The sequence below is a fragment of the Bos javanicus genome, chromosome 16 (genome assembly GCF_032452875.1).
Source record: "Bos javanicus breed banteng chromosome 16, ARS-OSU_banteng_1.0, whole genome shotgun sequence".
Lineage (NCBI taxonomy): Eukaryota > Metazoa > Chordata > Mammalia > Artiodactyla > Bovidae > Bos > Bos javanicus.
The window spans coordinates 76,313,286-76,334,892 of NC_083883.1; the positions used below are offsets into that span (position 1 = coordinate 76,313,286).

General features: G+C 39.2%; 1 protein-coding gene across 22 annotated transcripts in view; it reads right to left on the reverse strand.

The window, feature by feature from the left end:
* Nucleotides 1-2,831: 2,831 nt before the first annotated feature.
* LOC133228184 (membrane cofactor protein) overlaps nucleotides 2,832-21,607 on the reverse strand; it is a 39,124-nt gene continuing 20,348 nt past the window's right edge. For 2 of the 22 annotated variants that reach the window (XM_061383646.1, XM_061383659.1), the window contains exons 6-14: nucleotides 17,419-17,601; nucleotides 16,958-17,023; nucleotides 16,803-16,844; nucleotides 16,649-16,690; nucleotides 14,446-14,493; nucleotides 13,735-13,788; nucleotides 12,208-12,243; nucleotides 11,431-11,491; nucleotides 2,832-5,344 (exon numbers count right to left, since the gene is read on the reverse strand). In XM_061383646.1, coding sequence (XP_061239630.1) covers nucleotides 5,272-5,344; nucleotides 11,431-11,491; nucleotides 12,208-12,243; nucleotides 13,735-13,788; nucleotides 14,446-14,493; nucleotides 16,649-16,690; nucleotides 16,803-16,844; nucleotides 16,958-17,023; nucleotides 17,419-17,601 — 605 coding nt within the window. In that variant the 3' untranslated portion in view covers nucleotides 2,832-5,271. Of the gene's footprint in view, nucleotides 5,345-7,864; nucleotides 7,954-10,822; nucleotides 10,867-11,426; nucleotides 11,492-12,207; nucleotides 12,244-13,734; nucleotides 13,789-14,445; nucleotides 14,494-16,648; nucleotides 16,691-16,802; nucleotides 16,845-16,957; nucleotides 17,024-17,418; nucleotides 17,602-21,607 lie in introns of those variants that run through there. The other 20 variants (XM_061383655.1, XM_061383648.1, XM_061383653.1 and 17 more) reach the window with 20 other exon arrangements.

A 21,607-nucleotide genomic window follows, 5' to 3' on the forward strand; every position in this document is an offset into this window, starting at 1 on the left:
AAACAATGACTTGGGACATCTTTTCCATGAAAGTAGTTTCTGGAGTTCTCATGAACGCTTAATTTTAAACAAGTGCTCATGGCTGTGTCATGAGAAGCAAAATGAAAGCCCCTTGGTTGTAACTGAAGGGCCACTCATGGAGGATTATTTTTCTTTATTCATCTGAAGGTTGACAGCTTTTTAGCTAAAATTAGCATCCCAAGGTGGTTTGTGCTAATAGATTGCTGAGCAGTGTTTATTTTGAAGACATCTTGAGTCTGCTTTTGTGACCATGCTTTCAACTTAGAAAATGCTCTGCCAGGCATGGGTCTACCTAAGTTTTACCACGTTTATGGCTTTCTGGGTGGCTTAGTCAGTAAAGAATTTGCTGGCAACGCAGGAGACCTGGGTTTGACCCCTGGGTTGAGAAGTTCTCTGGAGAAGGAAAGGGCAATCCCGTGGGCAGAGGAGCCTGGCGGGATGTAGTCCATAGGGTTGCGAGAGTCCGACACGACTTGACTACGCCACAGCCACTTGTTTATCACCCCGTACAGGTCTTCTCGAACCATCAGGTGAAGAATCGGGGTGGGGAACTTTCTCAGTGTCATCCAGACGTGGATCGATGTGGTCACCTTCTGGTGGTACGTACACCAGAGGAAAGGAAGATAAGTTTATTGACCACAGACCCCTATATTACGCTTCCCCCATATGTAAGCCATAAGGGACTGAGATTAGCCATTTTTAAAGGTAATTCTTTAGAAGGTAAGTAGAAAAGAGCTAGTTAATTAAAGTTGAAAATGACTTCTATGTATCTCAGCAGTGACTAAAACCTCTGAGTTTGAACTACGCAGAGAACGTGTCAGATGCCCTCGCAGTCCACAGGAGGGCAGCAGTGTGGTGGTTTTAAAGTTTGTCCGCACTATGCCAGGGTAAGGTTTTCTAGATGAGCCTGGAAGTGATGAAAGCAATGCAGACTGGGAAAAGCAAACAACATCCCCTCCCCACCCCATCCACAAATGTGTGTGAAGATCAAATGGTAACTCACTCCAGCATTCTTGCCTGGAAAATTCCACGGAGAGACACCTGGTAGGGTATACAGTCCATGGACTCGCAGAGTCGGACAGGAATAAACGACTAACACTTTTCAGTTTTGTATCATTTCTGGAAGACGAAGACTTTTCATTATCACCGTAAAAGCTCTCCCGGTATATCTTATGAAAAAAAAAAAAAAAAAATACAGCAACTGGAGGACCACTGGTTAAAAATCTGCCCGCCAGTGCAGGGTTCGGTTCCTGGTCTGATTAGGAGTCCACGTCGCAGGGCAACTACCAAGACCATGTGGCAGAAGCTGTGCTGCCCGTGCGCCGTGGAGCCCACGCCCCGCAGCAGCAGCCCGCCACCACAACCAGAGAGGGGCCCTGCTTCCTCCAACTGGAGAGCCCTGTGCAGCAAGAAGACCCAGCCCAGCCAAAAATACTACAGTAGTCTCAGGTTCGGTTCGGTTCAGTCGCTCAGTCGTGTCCGACTCTTTGTGACCCCATGGACCGCAGCATGCCAGGCCTCCCCGTCCATCACCAACTCCCGGAGTCCACCCAAACCCATGTCCATTGAGTCGGTGATGCCATCCAACCATCTCATCCTCTGTCGTCCCCTTCTCCTCCTGCCTCAATCTTTCTCAGCATCAGGGTCTTTTCAAATGAGTCAGCTCTTCGCATCAGGTGGCCAAAATATCGGAGTGTCAGCTTCAACATCAGTCCTTTCAATGAACATTCAGGGCTGATTTCCTTTAGGATGGACTGGTTGGATCTCAGGTTACAGGTAAATAAAATTTGGCAAAATGTTTTCTTTATAGCCAAGCTAATTCTCAGCGTTGGCATTATAAAGATTGTTTCCTTTCTTTTTAACCAGATAGCTTCTTTGGATTAGCTGGGTGACAAGATCTTAATTCAAGTCTTGGTCATTTTCTGACTTAACAGGCTGAATTACAAAAACACATTTTTTTCTTGCAGATATAAACACCTCTGTCGTTACAAGTTTGTATGTGCAAGTTCACATGCAGATGTGGACTCTGAGGCTGAAGAACCACTAATGCAGAGGTTCTCCCTTAGCTGTATATTATAGTCACTTGGGAAGCTTTACAGATACCTAATGCCCAGGCACACCCCAGGTCAACAGCATGACGGGGAGCGGGGGGGGCACCCAGGCATTAGTAAAAATCCCCAGGGGATTCCAGAGTGCAGCCGTGCTTCAGAAACATGCTGTGCTTTCATGGTTGGGACCCGGGTTTTTACTCAGCTACACCCGTGCATAAAAGTGATATGGAAGATACGTCTTCCACCACACACATAGACGTGTGTGTTCCCTCAAGGCCAGGAAATCATGAAGGCTGAGAGCCAGGCGGGAATCAGGAGGGGCTGCACACGACGGGCTCTGTGAACTGGGCCTGAGTGATGCCCAGGATCAGACAGGACCAGAGGCCTTCAGGCAACAGTGAGCCAGGAGTACAGCAGTGAGCACAGGATGGGTGGCCTGGCTGGCTGAGAGCAGGCTATGTGAAGTGCGGCAGGTGGAGAAAAGCTGGGCATTAAGTGCAGCAAGTTTTCAAGCTTCATGAAATGGACGTTATGCTGCGGGTAACGTTATGCTGCGGCTAACTGTGGGACTGAACGCCGTGAGCAGGGGAGGCGCGAGGCAGGCTGGGAGGGGGGGAAGCCTGGACAGACTTCAGGCTCTGAGACTGGAGGGCTAGAAGGGGTGACTGTGGGAGGGGAACGCTTCCAGAAGGTGGGCCCGATTAGAGGCGCACTCTCATCTGAGATAAAACACTCCGGAAATAAATGCACCATCACAAATGAAACTTCTCCATAATGACATATTATTTTTTAAACAGACTCAAAGGTTCAATTCTCAGAAAACAATACAGACATGAGACGTCTCATTCCACTGGGGATTCACTCTTGCAGTTTTAAGTTTAAATTCAAATACACTTTTCCCTCTCATTCAGACAGACATTTCTAGAAAAAAATGGTTTCTCCATATATTTAAGTGATTGACAAGTTATTTGCAGACAGAACATTATTTATATGTACACATATTTCAATCTTACATATAATTATGTTACACTGGAAAACCAAATCCGAAGTGGAAACTATTGTGAAAGTCTATCTTGGTAAGCACAATAAACTTTGGTTGAAAACATTTCCTTGAGGTTTTAAGAAATACATACTACAGCCACCCCCATGCTTCTGAGAAACTGTTAGATTCTTAAAGAGCATGTGATAAAAAGGGTGCGGCAAAACTTCACCTCTGGATTTGTCTCAGAATTCCTGAATTTATTCTGCTCAAACTCATCTTCCACCTGCCTTACCCAAGATTACAAAGGGAAGGACCACTTACAGAGGGCCTTACAAACATGTCCTCAGGGAGAAAAACAGCATCTACTCTTGTTCACCCTCGAGTCCTCATTCATACCTTTCTAAGGCAGCTTTTCTTTGGCCCAGTGTGTGCCACTAACTATGAAGTGTGACGACTTCCACTTCTTGGTGGTCCAGTGGTTGGGTTTCTGTGCTTCCACTGTGGGGGGCACAGGTCTGATCTCAGCTTGGATAGCTCTGCGTGTCAAGGTATGGCCAAAAAATTAAAAAAAAAGAAAAACAATTTTTTTAAGGTGTAAAACAAAACCTGTAAAAATCTGAGTCAGAGCAGAGTCCCTCCTCTGTGGCCGTTGGCGTGAGGACAGAGAAGTGGGCTGGGGTCTGTTCCACCTGAGTGTCCAGACCCCCCCTGAGCTGTCTCCTTTTTCCTTCCCTTTCTGTGACCTACAGCTAATCCACGGAGTTGAGTTTGCTTTTCTAAAATACAGGGCTTCATTTTTACTCTGCCCTTTACAGATGAGGTGAGGAGCCCACAAAGACTTAAGATTCTGATACAACCTGAGGTTATCTGATGAATTTATTCCCTACAAAACTGCTTACATTCTGATGACATGTGTAAAGACAGACATATATTTATCCAAGTGGGCAGAGAAAAGCCCCTAGAGCCAGACTTTAGAGTGGATTCTAATTCTCTTAGAGAGTAGAATTCTTCAGCACAAACAGACACAACATTGTTAAGAAAAAAAAAAAAACTATAGTACAATAATAATAATAACAAAGTGGAATTCTTCTTAAGAAAACTATAAGGCCACAGCATTCACTTTGTCCTGAGCTGGCATTATTGCCATGGGTGCTAACAGTACTCTAACTTTGTATAGAAGCCTGAAACTGATGCTGAATTCTTGGTTTCTCAGACTGGCTTATTATAAATAAAAGGGGTGAAGAACAAATGCCAGATAAAAACTTAATAGCATCTCTAAATTACCACGAGGTTACACATTTTTAAAAATAGCATTTTAATCTATTCAATGTAAGAGTATTTTCCAGTAATATTCTTAGTTAAGAAACTCAAAGAATGAACCTTAAGAATTGGTAATCACCTCTGAACAAAAAAAGATTTCAAAATCACTTTCTTTGCAAATGAAATGTAATGTCATTTTGCAATATATTTCTCTGAGTTTGGAGATCTTATAGAAGAAAAAACAAACACATTTCCCTACCTTAGAATGCCATGTTGACCTACCCCATAAATCAAGTGCTATTTAAGGAAAAACAGGCAAGGTGTTTAAACCTAAATTCATACATGTTTCAAAGAAGCATTACAGAATAGTGACTATACTTCTGCCACATTAAAATGTTTTAATGTTCCTATGGCTATCGCTTAGCAGTTTTATTTCTGACAGTGTAAGAAAGTGGCAAATAATCTTTATACTTTTTTTCCTTCAGTATTGAGACAAAATTGAGAGAGGGCATTGCGTTAAGTTTAAGGTGTACAGCATGATTTGATAATGTCAATACTACAAAAAGCTTTTTTCTTCCATGTGATTAGAACTTTTTAAGATCCACTCTCTTAGCAACTTGCCAACATAAATACAGTATGAGTAACTCATGGTAGCCAATGTGCTGTAATTATACCCCAGTACTTTCTCACCCTATAACTGAAGGTTTGTATTTTCTGACCACCTTTACTCAAACCCACCCCCACCAGTCCCCCACCGCTGACATCGACAAATCTCATTTTTCTTCTGTGAAAGCTTGTTTTTTTCGATTCCATGTGTAAGTGAGATCAGACAGTACACGTCTTTCTTTACATGACTTATTACCCAGCAAAGTCCCCTCAGGTCTGTCTGTATTGTGGCAAATGGCAAGGTTTCCTTCATTTTCATGGCTGAATGGTACATGCGTTCCTGGAAACGGTTCAGTTCATCTGTTCTGTTGCAGTGGTTGCTTTATCCTGATAAGTGGTGTACGTAGCGCTACATTCTGCTTTCCTATAAGGGAATAGAACAGTATGTACTGTGACATTCTGGTTTCCTAAGAAGCAAGGTTAAGAAGACAGCATCAGAGATGAACATAATTAATAATTAAGTACATACATTAATTCCAGAAGCCCATTTAGAATAGGGAAGATTAAAAAAAAAAAAAAAAAGCTACATACTAGTAAGAGTCACTGAACTAGGAAATACATGATTTTTTAAAGTTATTCCAATGTTCAACCAGGCTCACTCTACAAACTCTTTTTTCTAATTCTGTAGTGTAGCTTGGATTTCCTCCAAGACAAGAAACAGGGCAGTCACATATACTTAGTAAATATCCTCCTATCTTAATTTAGGAACAACGGGAGAGAATAGAGAGAAGCACATTTTCGTAATATTCAATTTAAAATCCAGCTCTGAGATGATTATACAAAGGTAATGATTCTGAGTGTTCACGTTCAATAATGCTTCATTTACACCTCACTGTCAAGGAAATCACATATTCTGGTTAGAGCCTCCTAAGTAACTAAAACTCACATCACACAGTTTTGGTGTTTGTTTTTTTTTGGTAACAAGGAACATCTTTCTAAACCCTGTTATTCAAGTCCAGCGGTTTCCAAAGAAATATAATGCAAGTCACACAGGGAATTCTGAATTTTCTAGAAGCCATGTTAAAAAAGGGAAAAGAAAATTAACTTTCATATAGTTTACATAACCCAACATCCCTGGTTGTACATTTTTTCCCCATGAAGTCTTTGACTCTGATGTGTAAACTGTGCACGCGAGCTCACTTTACGTAGGAGGAGCCAGTTTAGACATTGGCAGCAGCCACTCAGGACCACCGGCTCTGGAGCTGGGAAACGCAGTTCCACTCCTGCTTCGGAACCGGACTACAGCAGACAGACTACAACCGAACGCGGACGCGCCGGTTACTGACAGTGTGCCCGCCCAGCGAACCCTCGGGTGCCTGCCTCATGAAGAGCTGACCGTGTGAACGCCGGAGACTTCATTATTCCCCTGGAGGGGAGGCTTCACTATGAGCCGGCGCTGCCACGCGCGGTACTTGTTACATGGCCGTGTCCTCAGGTCTGCTGTGGAGAGCGATTCAACAGTCAGGCCTCTCACTGAATCCTCCAACACCACTGTATTCTGCTATTTGTTGAAGTGAATACACTTTTTTTTTTTTTCTCTAATAGTAGTGGAACACTTATTTTCTTAAATAGAATTTTAAACAGAAATCCAATATATGAGAAGGATAAATAAGCATTTACATAAAGTTAAAGAAACAACTCATTGGATATAACATCAAGCTATTTAAAGATGATTAAAATGTGAAAGTGACTTAGTACTTACAGTTATAAGTCATATTACCTTTAGCATTCACTAAGGTAACTTCAAGTGTTTACAGACAATTTGAAGCTCACGGATTGTCTGAAAACCGCTTTCCTGGTTGGTTGGAGCCTCAAAGGACTCCTTAGAGAACTGAGCAGATACATAGGGCGGGGTAGCTGGTATATTTTTGCCTTCCCCTCTGCCCCTGTGATCAAAGACATGGCTCTGCTTTTACTAAGGAACTGCCCATCTTACTGGTCTTTGTGGAATCTGCTCTCAACTTCATGACTGTCACCTAGGGTAGTGCCTTGCACGTGAGTGTGGAAGTCTATCTCCTCTCTTCCTAGCTATGCAGAGACACTCAGGCAGAAAAAGAACTTCCAGTTCATTTCATTCAGAGCCAGAGATAGAGGGGATTAAATGGCTAAAGGGAATGCATTTCACATCAAATTTGAGGATTTTTGTTGGTGCTGGTTTATTTTTTATATGCTAAAAATATAGTGGCTGAGGGAAACAGTTAAATGCCTTTATAGAACTAATATTTACAAGCTGAAACTGAAATTCTTTACCAAAATTACATAAAATGTAGTTTGGTTTCTGTCAATAAAAAACCTAAAAGTGAACTTCAAGTGGACCGACTATCTGATTATTTCCCATTAGACTAAAAAAATTCCCCCAGATTTGGATTTACAGCTGCTAGAAGGTAGAGCTGAGTTGTTTCTTTAGGTTTATATAAATGCTTGTTTATCCTTCTCATATAATGCATTTCTATTTAAGAAAATAAGTATTCCACTACTACTAGGGGGAAAAAAAAGTGTATTTATTCACTTCAAATAGAAGAATATAGTGATCTTCAAGGATTCATTGATAGGCCTAACTATTGAATTGCTCACCACAACAGTCCTGAAGAAATGGCTATATAAAACACTTGTCACAGTCTGACCAAAGGTCAAGGGGTCATTACTCTCTGTTGGTGCCTATGTCAAAGCAAAAGCCTGTCAGTGCATATTATTTTACATTAAAACAGGGAAGGAGAAAATATAAATATCAATAATCTCACAAAGGGGGAACCAGAATCCAAATGTCCTCCTTGCTGTCTGCTGTCTACTTAGCTCAGCTCAGGATATCGATATCTAAATGTTCATCAAATATTTTACAGAAGAAAGGACATCTCTGAAAAGAAATGCAACAAAAAGCAGATACCTTTTAATGATAAAAGCAAACGTTTCTCTCATCTCTTCTCAGAGAGAAATAAAATGTCTTGTCTGTGGCTCTCACCAGTTACGTATATGCTGAACAGAGGAAGGGGAAAGTGTTGAATAAAATAGTGAGGTCACACCAAAAGGAAGCAAGAGTGGCATAAAAATGGGATAAAATCAATGAGGGGGGAGAAGGGAAGTAAAGCTGACAATTAGGCCCATACACTATGTCTCTCCTGATTCTCATTAGGAAGTTGAACCAAGAATTTGGTGCAAGAAGCAACTTTACCCTTGCGGTCTTATAGATCATACAGCAGGTAAACAGACTCTAAATTTGCATATAATCTGTTTACTTCTGAAACCGCCTAGTCTCAAGTGAATAATGTACACTCATTTTCTCAGAATGAGAGTGTATGGGGAGACACGGTCCTGGTCTCCAGCAGCACAGCCTTTGAGGCGATACATGGGGCCTGTATTAATCCCATGTAACACTGTCTCAGAAACTGATGTCATGACATCCTCCATTTTCAGATGCATCTTTTGCATCAAGGACAGTTTCTTCTTGTGCACAACTGTTTCCACCTGAGGGAAGACCTCTATAAAGCATTACATGACTTCCCATTTTTCTAGGATGGATCTAAATTTTGTAAATATGCTCTCTCAACTAATTACAAAATCTTTTTTATTTACTAGTTCTTGCTTAAAAATTTTAAGGCCTTTGTTGAATGGTTAAGAATTTGAGAACCAGGCAGAAAAATGTTCAAGTTAATTTGACCATTCAAGTTTTGGACCGTGTCGTTACACTTCACCACCTGAACTGGATTTACCATTTACAGTATATCCAAAAAAAGCTTCAGTAAGATGCATTTAAGCAGACAACTTAAAAGTTACAACATTTCTCGATCAATCTTTATTAAGACAACATAGTTTACAATTGCACAAGTAATAAATATACTTCATGGAAAAAAAGAAAAAAGGTATTTAGTTACTATTACTAAAATACATAAATTATTTCAATAATTCTACTGAACTTAGCAAACTCTCATTTATCCCGTGATGATTTAACCCAAGCAGAGAAAAACGATCCATTTATGAAAAAAAAATATTCACCACAAATAATTGAAAACATTCATGTTAACAAAAGACATCTGGAACCACATAGTCAGGACATGCAAACAGGACTTGGGCAGGAGCAAAGGAGAGAGCGAAGGGCTGTGGATCCAAGTCTGGAAAGTGTGGCAGAAGAGCTGGTTAGGAAAGGAAGCTGTGCGGGAAAAGGAAGGCGTGTGCACATGGAGCCTGTCAGCTCACCTGGGACCCTATCCTCTTCTTCATTGACAGCTAAGAAACAGAAAACTATAGCAAAATGCTTTAACCTTGTGGCCATTTTTCATAATTTAATGATCTTTAAAAAAACAAAACAAAACACTACTTAGGGGATTTCCCCGGTGGTTAAGCTCTGCTCTTTCTATGCAGGGAGCTTGAGTCTGATCCTTGGTCAAGGACCTAAGATCCCCTCCACAAAAAAAACTACTTATTTTCATGCTTTGGTATAAATCCTGTAGGAGGGTAACTGTGTTCCCAAATTATCGAAAATACAAGTTCATATCGAATCCATTTTGTATCAAGTTTTAACAGCAAATTTGTGTTTTTGATTTGTTTTGAGGCTTGTAGGATCTTAGCTCCCCAACCAGGAACTGCACTCCTGCCCAAGGCAGTGAAAGCCTGAGCTCTAACCACTGGACTACCAGGGAACTCCCATTAACAGCAATTCTTGCGCCTGGTATCCTGCTTCCAGATTTATCCCTACAAATAGAGAAGGAACTGCATATAGTTTACAGTCTTGTAAGGGAGTTTCCAAAGCAATGAAAGCAATTTGGGGTGGGGGAAAATGGACATTCAATAGTGCAAAAAATGTATCAATAATAAAAATAATTACCTCTTTAAAAGAAAAGCAAACTAAAGCTAGGTATTATTTCACATTCTTTTAAAAAGGCATGCAACAAAAATGTGGAGTCTTTAAACAATCCACTTGATTGTCTTGAACAGGTGAACCATTTCCCAATAAGCTTGATGGTGCTTCTTCAAAGCTAAAGAGCATGGGCACATCGTTAACAGTCTACACCCTGCTTTCTCTAAGTGTCCTCCAGGCCCAGCAGCAGCAGCCTCACTGGGGAACTCTTTAGAAATGGGATCTCAGAACTCTAATGCCCCTGGTACCTTAACCTGGGGGTGTGATGCTCAGATACTTGTTTAGCTTTAAAAGACTCATTCACTGGTAGACAGAGTTTGGCTAATATTTGTTAGGAAACTGTATTTTTGTGTAATGATGTTTTACAAAGGCCAGTAAGGAGCAGAAAGCTATTTTGTTCTGCTTTCTTTAGAGGTTACTTCTAGTTAACAAATTTTAGACTTGTCAAATATTTCACTGATGGTGTTTCCATGTTATACCGCCTGTGTATATGCAGTTTTAAAAATACACTACTGATAGAGAAATCAAACGTGCATATTATATGTTCTATAAATATAAGATTCAAGGTTCAAATGAAGGCACTGTGGATATTTTTAAAAGATTACCAAGAAATTTAAAAAATATATATTTAGCTCTTTATGAGTGAAGAATGTACTTTTATTACATAGTCCAAATGCAGTGATTAAAATAAAAGGAATATAAATATCATAAAGCCATTAATACCATTCATTTTTAATTATTAGTTTGATTTACAAAGCAATAGGGAAAAAAATCACGAAAAATGAGAAATATCAAAGCACTAATCTTGGTCTATGTTCCAGTTTTATTCTAAGTCTTTCATTAGATTTTAAATTACTTCATTAAAATTTAAGATGACGTTTAAAAGGTACAAATTATATATTTGTACCTTTTTTGCAATTTTAACTCTCTCCCTTATTTCATTTTTATAGATAAAAAGACAAAGTTCATAAGGTTCCTTGTAAATCTTACCCTCTCAGCAACTTTTAGTTTAACCCCATCAGTTTTACTTCAACCTAGTAAATTAAGAGAACATAAGAGGGAAATCAAATGATGTTGCTTTAAATTCTCCAGTTTAACTGTATAACAAATCTAAAAGAAAAAAAACAGATTTGGTATCTGAAGGAGACATCTATGTAGCTTCTTACAACTACCTATCTAAATTATACAGACAACTGAAAACTTTCACCATCAAAATTGCAGTGACTACAGCTATCAAAGTCTCCACAGGGAATCATTTTATATGTAATCTTGGTCATTAGTCCAATCTAGGAAGTTGGGTATGCCTACAGTAGAGAAGACCCCAAAGCAGTCCATGATTCATTTCAGCACTTATACCTCAAATCCCACAGAAATTTTTCTTACATCATAATTAGTTGACACGACCTGCACAGATTATTCATATGGCAGTGATATTAAAAACAGGTGAAAACATTTTTAGTGAAGATGTGTAATTCACACAGCACACTCAAGCAGGAGCAATTTTTAAAAAACACGTAATACAGAGTACAAACGAAAACTGCACGAAAGAGTGTCAACAGTGAGAAGGAGCAACAGGTGAAAAGCATGCTGTACTTTACCCTTTCTTCCTCTGTCTGCAAAAACGGCAGTACAGGCAGAGCAATAATCCAACGCCAATAACTACGAGAAATCAGGAGACAAACGTCACATGACCAGGAAAAATCGCTGCCAAGACTCAAAATCTAGCAGAAGAAAATGAATGCTGATCAGAGGTTCCCTGGAGGCTCAGATGCTAAAGAATCTGCCTGCAATGCAGGAGACCTGGGATCAATCCCTGGGTTGGGAACATCCCCTGGAGAAGGGAATGGCAATCCACTCCAGTATTCTTGCCTGGACTAGAACAGACAGTGGAGCCTGGTGGGGTTGCAAAGAATCAGACATGACTGAGTGACTAAAGCTTTCATTTTTGGCTTTCAGATACCCATGGCCAGAAAATGGTATCTAATTTAAGCACATATACATTTCTATTCCATTTGGACTCTTCAGTATATTGTATTCTTTGGATTAAACAGTATACAGTAAGTCAGAGAAATTCTTGATTAATTTATAAAATTACCCAAAGCATATTTGGGATGAAAACTCATACGAAAAAAACTCACCTTTGAAACAACATATATTATTTAGAGTTTGTTAGTATGTGGACAGGCAGAATAGACAGGAATAGAGTAATACTAATACAAGGTAGTGTATTATGTAAAAAGTCAGGTTTTCCTGTTTTACTTAATTTCAAGCTATAAAGCTATAAATACTGAAAAACCCTAAAAAAAAAACCACAAAACTACACTTCTTCAGAGCAATGTTTTGATTCCATTGGTATCAAACTTGTTGACACTTACGTACAGCAACAATGACGAGCACGATGTATCCTGCACCTGTGAAAAATGAAAACCGTTTGGGAGATAAGTGAGTATCTGGGATCTCCTAGGAGCGGCTGCACCTTAATTTCACCAGACCATCCGTAACTACAGAGAAACAAACCTGCCAATCTAGTTTAAGCACAACTGCTCGTGCTTCCAGGTTATCTGCACCACAGAACCCTTCTGATCAGATTCCAGAGTCAGGACACTAACTCTGTGACACTCTTAATAAGGAATCTCACTTTTTACTGCTGTTTGCTCTGGCTACCATGTCAGGTTATTTAGTGAAGGTTAACAACTAGAATTCACTAGTTTGGAGGCAAACCATTTTTAAAATGTGAGTATCCAACTATGGATGGTTTAGTTCGACATTCAGTTCTTTCATTACTTATGACTTTAAGTTAGACATTTAACGTCTATTTTTCCCTGAAGTCTGTGGGATAAATCTGAACCCATCAAGAGTCTTCATCATATCACCACAGCTCCTACCCCACTTTCTCCCCAGATGAAGACGTGGCCCTAACTCCCTAGGGAGACTCGCTGAAAGTAATGCAAATTAAGACTGTAAAGGGAACACCAGGGCACATGATAACACTAGGCACAGAAGCGTAAACATGCATTTTTGACTCTCCGGAGGGCACTGAATATACCACCAAATCTTAATTCTTAGAAACGCTGGTCACTGGCACCTCTGCTTCTAAACTGCCATTACTTTTATTATCTATAACGTACAGCAGGTAACACAGCATACAATGTCATGTACAGCTCTGCTTTTTATTCCATAAACATTATCGAATGTAAACATCCTGAGATGGCACTGGATTCTCTTGGCAGAGTGCCAGTGTGACCACAGTTTTCACAGGGAAAATATAACAAGCCCAAAGTGCATTTTATAAAAGGACTAACTAAATAGTATAACTAAACTAGTCTAAAAATAATAAACTATTTTTCTTCATTTCCTTATCAGTAAGTCTTTATACTTCATGTAACTGCCACAACTATACTTCCATCAAGTTCTCTAACACATAGTGTGTGAACTACGTGTGCAAACATTAAGTGTGCTACCCCACCCTTGTATAGAAAAACTAATCCAACAATAGTACTTCAAGCCTTTTGTTCACAAGGTACCAACAGAAAGAAAATTCATCTACAAATTGCCATTATAAAGTAAAACTATTACATGGAAAATAACTTAAATGTTATATGTGTTAGACTACGTATAGCCATATTATTATTTTAAAAAGTAAACTTATTATTAGGTATCCTAAGTTGAGCACCCTCCTAAAATCTGTATTATCTACATGTGTCTAAAAGTACCCCTTAAATATGTCATAGGATCTGCACCTTTAAAATTCCTTAAAACGTGCAATTTTACAACTACAAACTGAACAATTATCACCAATTTTTAACATGTTGTTTCTTCTCTAATTATAGACAATGGTAATATTTCCACATAGAAAACTAGGGCCTTATGACACAGAGTTATAATCAGTAACAAAATAATACCTAAACCCTCAGCACCGTTAGGGGGTGATGCTTCAGTAGGACGGGGGGGATGTCCTAGAAAAAAGGAAAAAAATGCAAGTTAAAAAAAAAAAAGAAAAAACAATAGAGCTTAATGTCCTCTAAGTTCACAGGTTTTGATTTTTTTCACTTTGTACAAAAACTCTTATAATTTCATTCTCCTTATATAAACTACATTAATGTTTGTCATTAAAAGTAGTATCAAAATATTATAAATTTATATTCAATACCAAAGCATTCTACTTCTTGTCCAGTAACATTTCCTAGGACAATATTCTGTGGTACAGCAAGCAAATTTATCATTAGTGTGGTGTCAGAATAACCCTATGGATTCGATGTGATTATACTTAAAACTAAAACAGAAAAGCACATTTGTGGAGGCTAAACAATATGCTACTAAACAAGAATGGATCACTGATTGAATCAAGGAAGAAAGTTTTTAAATATCTGGAGAAAACGAAAACAAGAAAACAAATCCAAAATCTATGGGATGCAGCAAAAAGCAGTTTTAAGAGGGAAGTTTACAGCCACATAGCCACACTCATCAAGAAAAAGTCGGCCCCAATTAAAATCAGAATGAAAAAAGAAGGTACAACCCACAAACACTGAAGAAATTTCAGAAGCTATGTAGAACAATTTAAAGAAGGACATGAATAAATAAGTGTAGATGGAAAAAAAGCTCAGCCACTGAACCTGGATGACTTAGTCCTGAAGTCATGGTTGGAGAAGTGGGCTTGGAATCTGGAATGGAAAATTAGATTCAATTCTCCAGCCTTATCCATACAAAATTATGGATTTAAATCTGGTATTTGATTTTTTATAAAAATTCTCAAAATGAATTATTTCTCAAAATGAAAAATACATGTACTCCCTAAATTTTGCAATTCTACTTCTGTAAAGCTAACCTAAACACATGTTTACCGAAGTGCACAAGAATGTTGCACGGGAATGTTCCCTGTGCCTTTGTATACAGTGGAAATCCTAGAAGTTAACTAATGACAAACCATAAAAAAAACGTGCTCAGAATAAACATATGGTTCTTTAAAAAAATACCGTCCATATAGTTTCCTATTGCATAACTTGTATCCTTCTCCAGTTAGTATTTTGCCTACAGTTTTTCATATTTGCAATATCAGATCTACTTGACCACCGTTATATGTTGCTAATGATGTTTTTCATACTAACTGATGACAGAAAATGATTGACAGTCTCATGAGGAATTTTGATTTTTGATATTTTAAAATAATCCATAGTTTTATCTTCACTGTACATCTGTCCTCAGAACTCTTCTTTTAAACTGTATCAGTACTTTATAAATCCTTTATGAAATGCTTATGTCAACTCTTCCCTGGGGCGCAGAGGTTAAAGCGTCTGCCTGCAGTGCAGGAGACCTGGGTTCGATCCCTGGGTCGGGAAGATCTCCTAGAGAAGGAAATGGCAACCCACTCCAGTATTCTTGCCTGGAGAATCCCATGGACGGAGGAGCCTGGTGGGCTACAGTCTACGGGGTCGCAAAGAGTCGGACACGACTGAGCGACTTGACTTTCACTTTCCTTTATGTCAACTCTTTAAAAGTCTGCCCAGACTGATGCTCTTTCCACCCTTCCTCTAGTCTCTAGCTTCTGCGGCAACTAAATACAAGCCAGAGATAGCAGCCCTGAACTTAGGAAAACAATTCCCTCCAACATATCAAAATACTCATTCCAGTCTCAGGCAGAGGAGCTGATCAGCAGCCCCTGCTAGAATTCCTCCATTTCATTCCAATAAACAAGGGCTTTTTCTGCCTTTTAGTTGTTATACCACTTACTTTCTGTTGCCAATTCCCCCTTTCCCCCTCAAAAAACAAAAACAAAAACATCCAAAACAAACAAAAAATGCTCAGTAAAGAGAAAAACAATAATTGTTAGGAGTGGGGGAGTGACGGAGGTGGTAGAAATACTAGTCTCCTTCTAGAGACAATGGTAGTCTCCCAGTTTATAAAAAAGAACCAAGCTGGTCAACCTGGGAAAGGAAACAGTCCTGGACCCAGAAGACACCCTGTACAGGTGTCGAGAGATCACTTTTAAAATGAATAAATCATCCGTGTTGATGACACAGAAAACATACATGCTAAAAAATAGAACCTGTGGACCTTCCTCTACACTAATATTAATCTGAGTGTAACTGGTACAAGCTGCCTTTTAAGAGCTTTATAGATACCAGGGGCTATGCTAAGTGCTTTAAATGAATCCCACTTTAAATTTACTATCACTAAGTAAGGAAGCCGAAGAATTGATGCTTTTGAACTGTGGTGTTGGAGAAGGCTCTTGAGAGTCCTTGGACTGCAAGGATCTCCAACCAGTCCATCCTAAAGGAGATCAGTCCTGGGTATTCATTGGAAGGACTGATGCTAAAGCTGAAACTCCAATACTTTGGCCACCTCATGCAAAGAGTTGACTCACTGGAAAAGACTGATGCTGGGAGGGATTGGGGGCAGGAGGAGAAGGGGACGACAGAGGATGAGATGGCTGGATGGCATCACCGACTCAATGGACATGAGTTTGAGTAAACTCCGGGAGTTGGTGATGGACAGGGAGACCTGGCGTGCTACAGTCCATGGGGTCGCAAAAAGTCGGACACAACTGAGCAACTGAACTGAACTGAACTCAAGTAAGGAAGGTTTGAAATCATTTTACACATAAGTAAACATATTAAAGTTGACTTAACTTGCTATCTGCTTGTATCTGCAGACTGCACATAATTTTAGAATCACTCAATCTAAGAACTAAAAAGGCTGTGAATATTTCATTACTAAAATTGATAAATGAGTATAAATCATTGGAATTTAAAAGACTTTGAAAAAAAGATCAAAAGAATGTAAAGGATTTTGAAATATATAAGCAGGAAGTTACTAAACCTGAGACATTGGGAATTGGATGTTGGGTGCTGCGAGTCGACACTGGGGGGAAAAAAAAAACGCAGATAGGATCAAACATTTGGGAGTTACTACTGGCATTTTCACCAGGAATCTAAAAGATTTTTGAAAAAATATATGTAGGAAGTTACTAAACCTGAGACACTGGGAACTGGATGTTGGGTGCTGCGAGTCGACACTGGAAAAAAAAAAAAAATGCAGATAGGATCAAACATTTGGGAGTTACTACTGGCATTTTCACCAGGAATTTAAAAGATTTTTGAAAAAAATTTATGTAGGAAGTTACTAAACCTGAGACACTGGGAACTGGAGGTTGGGTACTGGGAATTGGAGACTGGGTGCTGGGAGGAATCGACACTAGAAAACAAAATAATGGAGACTGAATCAAAAATCTGGGCATTAATACTGTCTTTTCATTCACATGAATTATGCCTTTCATTCTTGACTTATTTAGGTAAAACTCCCTACGCTTCAGTTTACCCTGAAAAATGACTGCTATCCATTTTTACATTTAAGAATGCCTAGCAAGAGACATTTATATACCTGTGTTATGTACATGAAATGCTAAGACCCTACAAAGACAGAAAATCGCTGCAGCGGATTTCTTGTGAATTTGAAGTCATACAACTATCATAGAAATGAATATAACACAGTTAAATATGAACATTGTTTCTCTTCAGTTTTTCTTGCATCATTGATATTTAATGTGAAAGAAATAAAGAACAAAACCAAAAGGAAGATAGTATTTTTACCTTTAATACACTTTGGTAGCTCGGGCTCCCAAGTACTGTTCTCACCACAGACAACTACACTGTTGCCATGAAGGTTAAAACCCTCATTGCATTTAAGTACAACCGTCGCTTTGTAGTAATATTTTGGTCCAAATCCTGAGACTATCGTTCCATATTCAATGGCTGGATATACACATTTGACCACTGAAAAATTGAGAAATTCCAGAATTAATGGAAAGCCGCTTCTACACGGGACCAGAAAGACTGGTGTGAAGTAATCCCAGGGAAGAAGCAGGAGAGAAATGAAAGATGCTAATTGGGGAAAAAAGAAAAAAGAAACCTTTGAGCATCTGAACTCCAGGTAAAGAGATCTAGAGAAATCTAGCAATGTTTTTTTTTTTTAAAAAACCTAGAACAGACTGTCATAGTTCATTTGCTTTTCTACATTTTCTTTCCATTACTGACAAGTTTTGAGAACCGTCTGATACCAGATACAAACTCAGGGTAAGGTCAAAAGTAATTTTCTTCAGTTTGAGGATTTTTTTTAAGATCATTCTGACACTGATTACATACCTTGCTCTTTTAGAAAGGTAGCAAAAGCTTTTCTGAGAAGGTAACGTTTGAGCTCAAATTTAAGTTGCAGAGAAGCTAGCCATGCCAAGATACGAAAAAGAAAGTTTTCAGGAGGCAACAACACACAGAAGCTAGAAGTTCAAGAAGTAAAGGCAGTGGGGTTAGGGCAGTGTTTTCCAAACGCTCTGGGCTACATCAGAGATCAAGAAACACATTTTATGCTGTCAACCAGTATATAAACCAACAGGCCTGAGATAATCTTAGTAATGGTATGTCCCATTCTGCTGCTGCTGCTGCTGCTGCTAAGTCGCTTCAGCCGTGTCCGACTCTGTGCGACCCCAGAGACGGCAGCCCACCAGGCTCCGCCGTCCCTGGGATTCTCCAGGCAAGAACACTGGAGTGGGTTGCCATTTCCTTCTCCAATGCACGAAAGTGAAAAGTGAAAGTGAAGTCGCTCGGTCGTGTCCGACTCTAGCGACCCCATGGACTGTAGCCCACCAGGCTCCTCTGTCCATGGGATTTTCCAGGCAAAAGTACTAGAGTGGGGTGCCATTGCCTTCTCCTGTCCCATTCTACTCCACTCATAAAAAGTACTCATCCTGACGGTCTCAGTTGACTTTAGTATCCATTAATGGGTTTGGCAGAATTGGGGGAAAAAAAATCAAGAAAACACTTGCCTGAGTAGTGAGTTCAAGAGAACATCTTATGAGATTAAATCCGAATGACAGATAAGGGGCAGATAATATACAGCCTTTTAAACCAGAAGAGTGTTCTTTCTCTTTCTTTGGGTCTGGATTTCCGTCAGGTATCATTTCTCTTCAGCCAGAAGAACTTCCTTATCAATTCTTATAATCCAGGTTGTTAAAGTTGCTCAGTTGAGTATGACCCCATGGTCTATACAGTCCATGGAATTCTCCAGGCCAGAATACTGGAGTGAGTAGCCTTTCCCTTCTCCAGGATAATCCAAGTTGACCAATGACAAATTCACACAACATTCTACATTAAGTGTTGTTTTTTGGGGTTTTGTTTTTCCTTCAGCATATTAGCAGAAATTGTCTTTTACTTTCAATAGTTCCATGAAAGTCAGCTGTCACTCTCACCTTGGGGTGAGCAGAAAAAGGAGACAAGCTTTCCCGTCTGTTTCTCCCTCTCACTGGCTGCTGCCTCTTTTGTCTCCAGGAGTTCAAACATGCTGTGCTTAGCTTAATTGGGGGTTTCTTGGTAAATTTTTAAAATTTATTCTGCTAAGGGCAGTGAATTTCCCAGACATGTGGGGTTGTTGTTTGTGATCAAATTTACATAATTTTTGGCCAGTATTTCTGAAATGATTTCCTGCGTTGTTCTCTCTTCTGAAACTCCAATTAGATGTATGTTTGGCTGTTTGCTCTTTCTCCCAAAGGTTTCTCTCTCTCGTTTTAATCTTTCTTTTCAAACCATGCTCGATTTCTATTGCCCTGTCTTCAGGTTCCCTGATTTTTTTTTCACTGTTGGGCCAATATGCTCCTAATTGTACCTAATGATTTTCTTGTCAGTTGGGTTTAGTAGATACAAAGTGCAGACAGTAAATCTCACCCTTTTCTAAGGTGTACAACTGTATTAGTTTTCATAAACCAAAATAATCATGTAATTACCAACACAGTAACAAAAATTCCATTATCTCCACATACTTCATGTCACTTTGTATCAACCCTCCAGTTCTCAAGCACCTTCCCCACCCAGCCCAGCACTCATCTGTTTCCTGCCTGATAGTGCTGCTCTCCCAGGATGTCCGAAGAGAATCACAGCCTCTGAGTATGGGTATTTTACTTAGTGTAATGCACTGGAGATTCCTTTGCTGCATGATTCAAGAACTCATTTCTTTTTATCACGGAGTATTATTCCATTGCATGGATACAGATTAGGCTGTTCATCCATTACCAGCTGAAGGACATGTGAGTTAATTCCAATGTGGAATGATTATGACTAACGCTGCTTTGAATATTCTCATGCAGGTTTCTATATAAACATACGTCTTTTTACTTACATTGCTGAGTTGTATGGTAAGTGTATATTTAACCTTATAAGGGATTGCCAAACTATCTTCCATAATATTCGTATCACTCTGTATTCTTACCAGGAATGCCTTAAGAGTTCCAACTGCTGTATATTCTTGCCTATTAATCGTATTGTTAGTCTTTAGTTTTGGGGTTATTTGTTCAGCTATTCTAATAGCTGTTTACTGACATCTCATTGTAGTTTTAAATTCCATTCTGTAATTTACTATGACACTGAGCAACTTTCCATGTATTTGGGGATCCATATATTTTCTTTGGTGCAATAGGTCTATTCATGTTGCCCATTTTAAAAAACTGGGTTGTTTTCTGATTGTGTTTTGAAAGTTATTTATATTGTAGATACAAGTCCATTAGCAGATATGTACTTTGTAAATGTTTCTTCCCAATTTATGGCTCATTTTATTCCTTCTTTTAATAATGTATTTGAAGTAGAAGTTTTGAGTTTTAATAAGTCCAGTATATTAACCGGAGAAGGCAATGGCATCCCACTCCGGTACTCTTGCCTGGAAAATCCCATGGACGGAGGAGCCTGGTGGGCTGTAGTCCATGGGGTCGCTAAGAGTCAGACACGACTGAGAGACTTCACTTTCACGCATTGGAGAAGGACATGGCAACCCACTCCAGTGTTCTTGCCTGGAGAATCCCAGGGACGGGGAGCCTGGTGGGCTGCCGTCCATGGGGTCGCACGGAGTCGGACACAACTGAAGCGACTTAGCAGCAGCAGCAGTATATTAACATTTCTTCTTTAAAGAATCATGGTTTTAGAGTTGTATTTAAGAGTTGTATTTGTGCCTTTGACTAAGGCACAAATATTTCCTATGTGCTAAAGCAAAAATCTTTTGGTTTTAGATTTCACATTTAAGTTTTTGGTTCACTGTGAGTAAATACTTGCAAATGGTGCTAACATAGTGTTGAGGGTTTGTTTGGGGTTTTTTTTGAAAGGTTGTAGTTCTGGACACTGCTGTTCCACGCTCTACATGGCCGACCTCTCACCAGCACTGCACTGTCTTGATTACAGTCCTCACAGCAGTGTTTATCAGAAGTCTTGACAGCAGGTAGAACGAGATGACTTTTTTCTTTCTTCCAAATTTCTATTGACAATTCTAGTTGTTTTATTTTTCTAAATAAATTTTACAATCTTTTTGTCAAGTTCTGCTGGGATTTTATGGGATTGTCCTGAATTTATAGATCAATCATAGAGGACTGACATCCTTATTATATTGTATTTTCTAACCCATAATCACTGACTTTTCTCTATTTATTAAAGTCTTGTTTAATTTCTTAGGTTTAGTTATTTTTACCATTTAAATATTTCACATTGTTGCTAGATTTACATACAAGTATTTTGGGTTTTCAAGTTGGTGTAAATAGTACTTGAAAATTTTCAATTTCTATTGGTGTTTTACTAGTGTATAGATGTACAGTTGATATCTGTGCTGATCCTGATAAAACTTCAGTCTTTCAAGTTTTCTACAAAAACAATCTTGTTGTAACTGAATAAAGTCTATATTACTCCTTTACTCTTCAATATGTATGGCTTGTTCTACTATCTGCTGCTGCTGCTGCTAAGTCGCTTCAGTCGT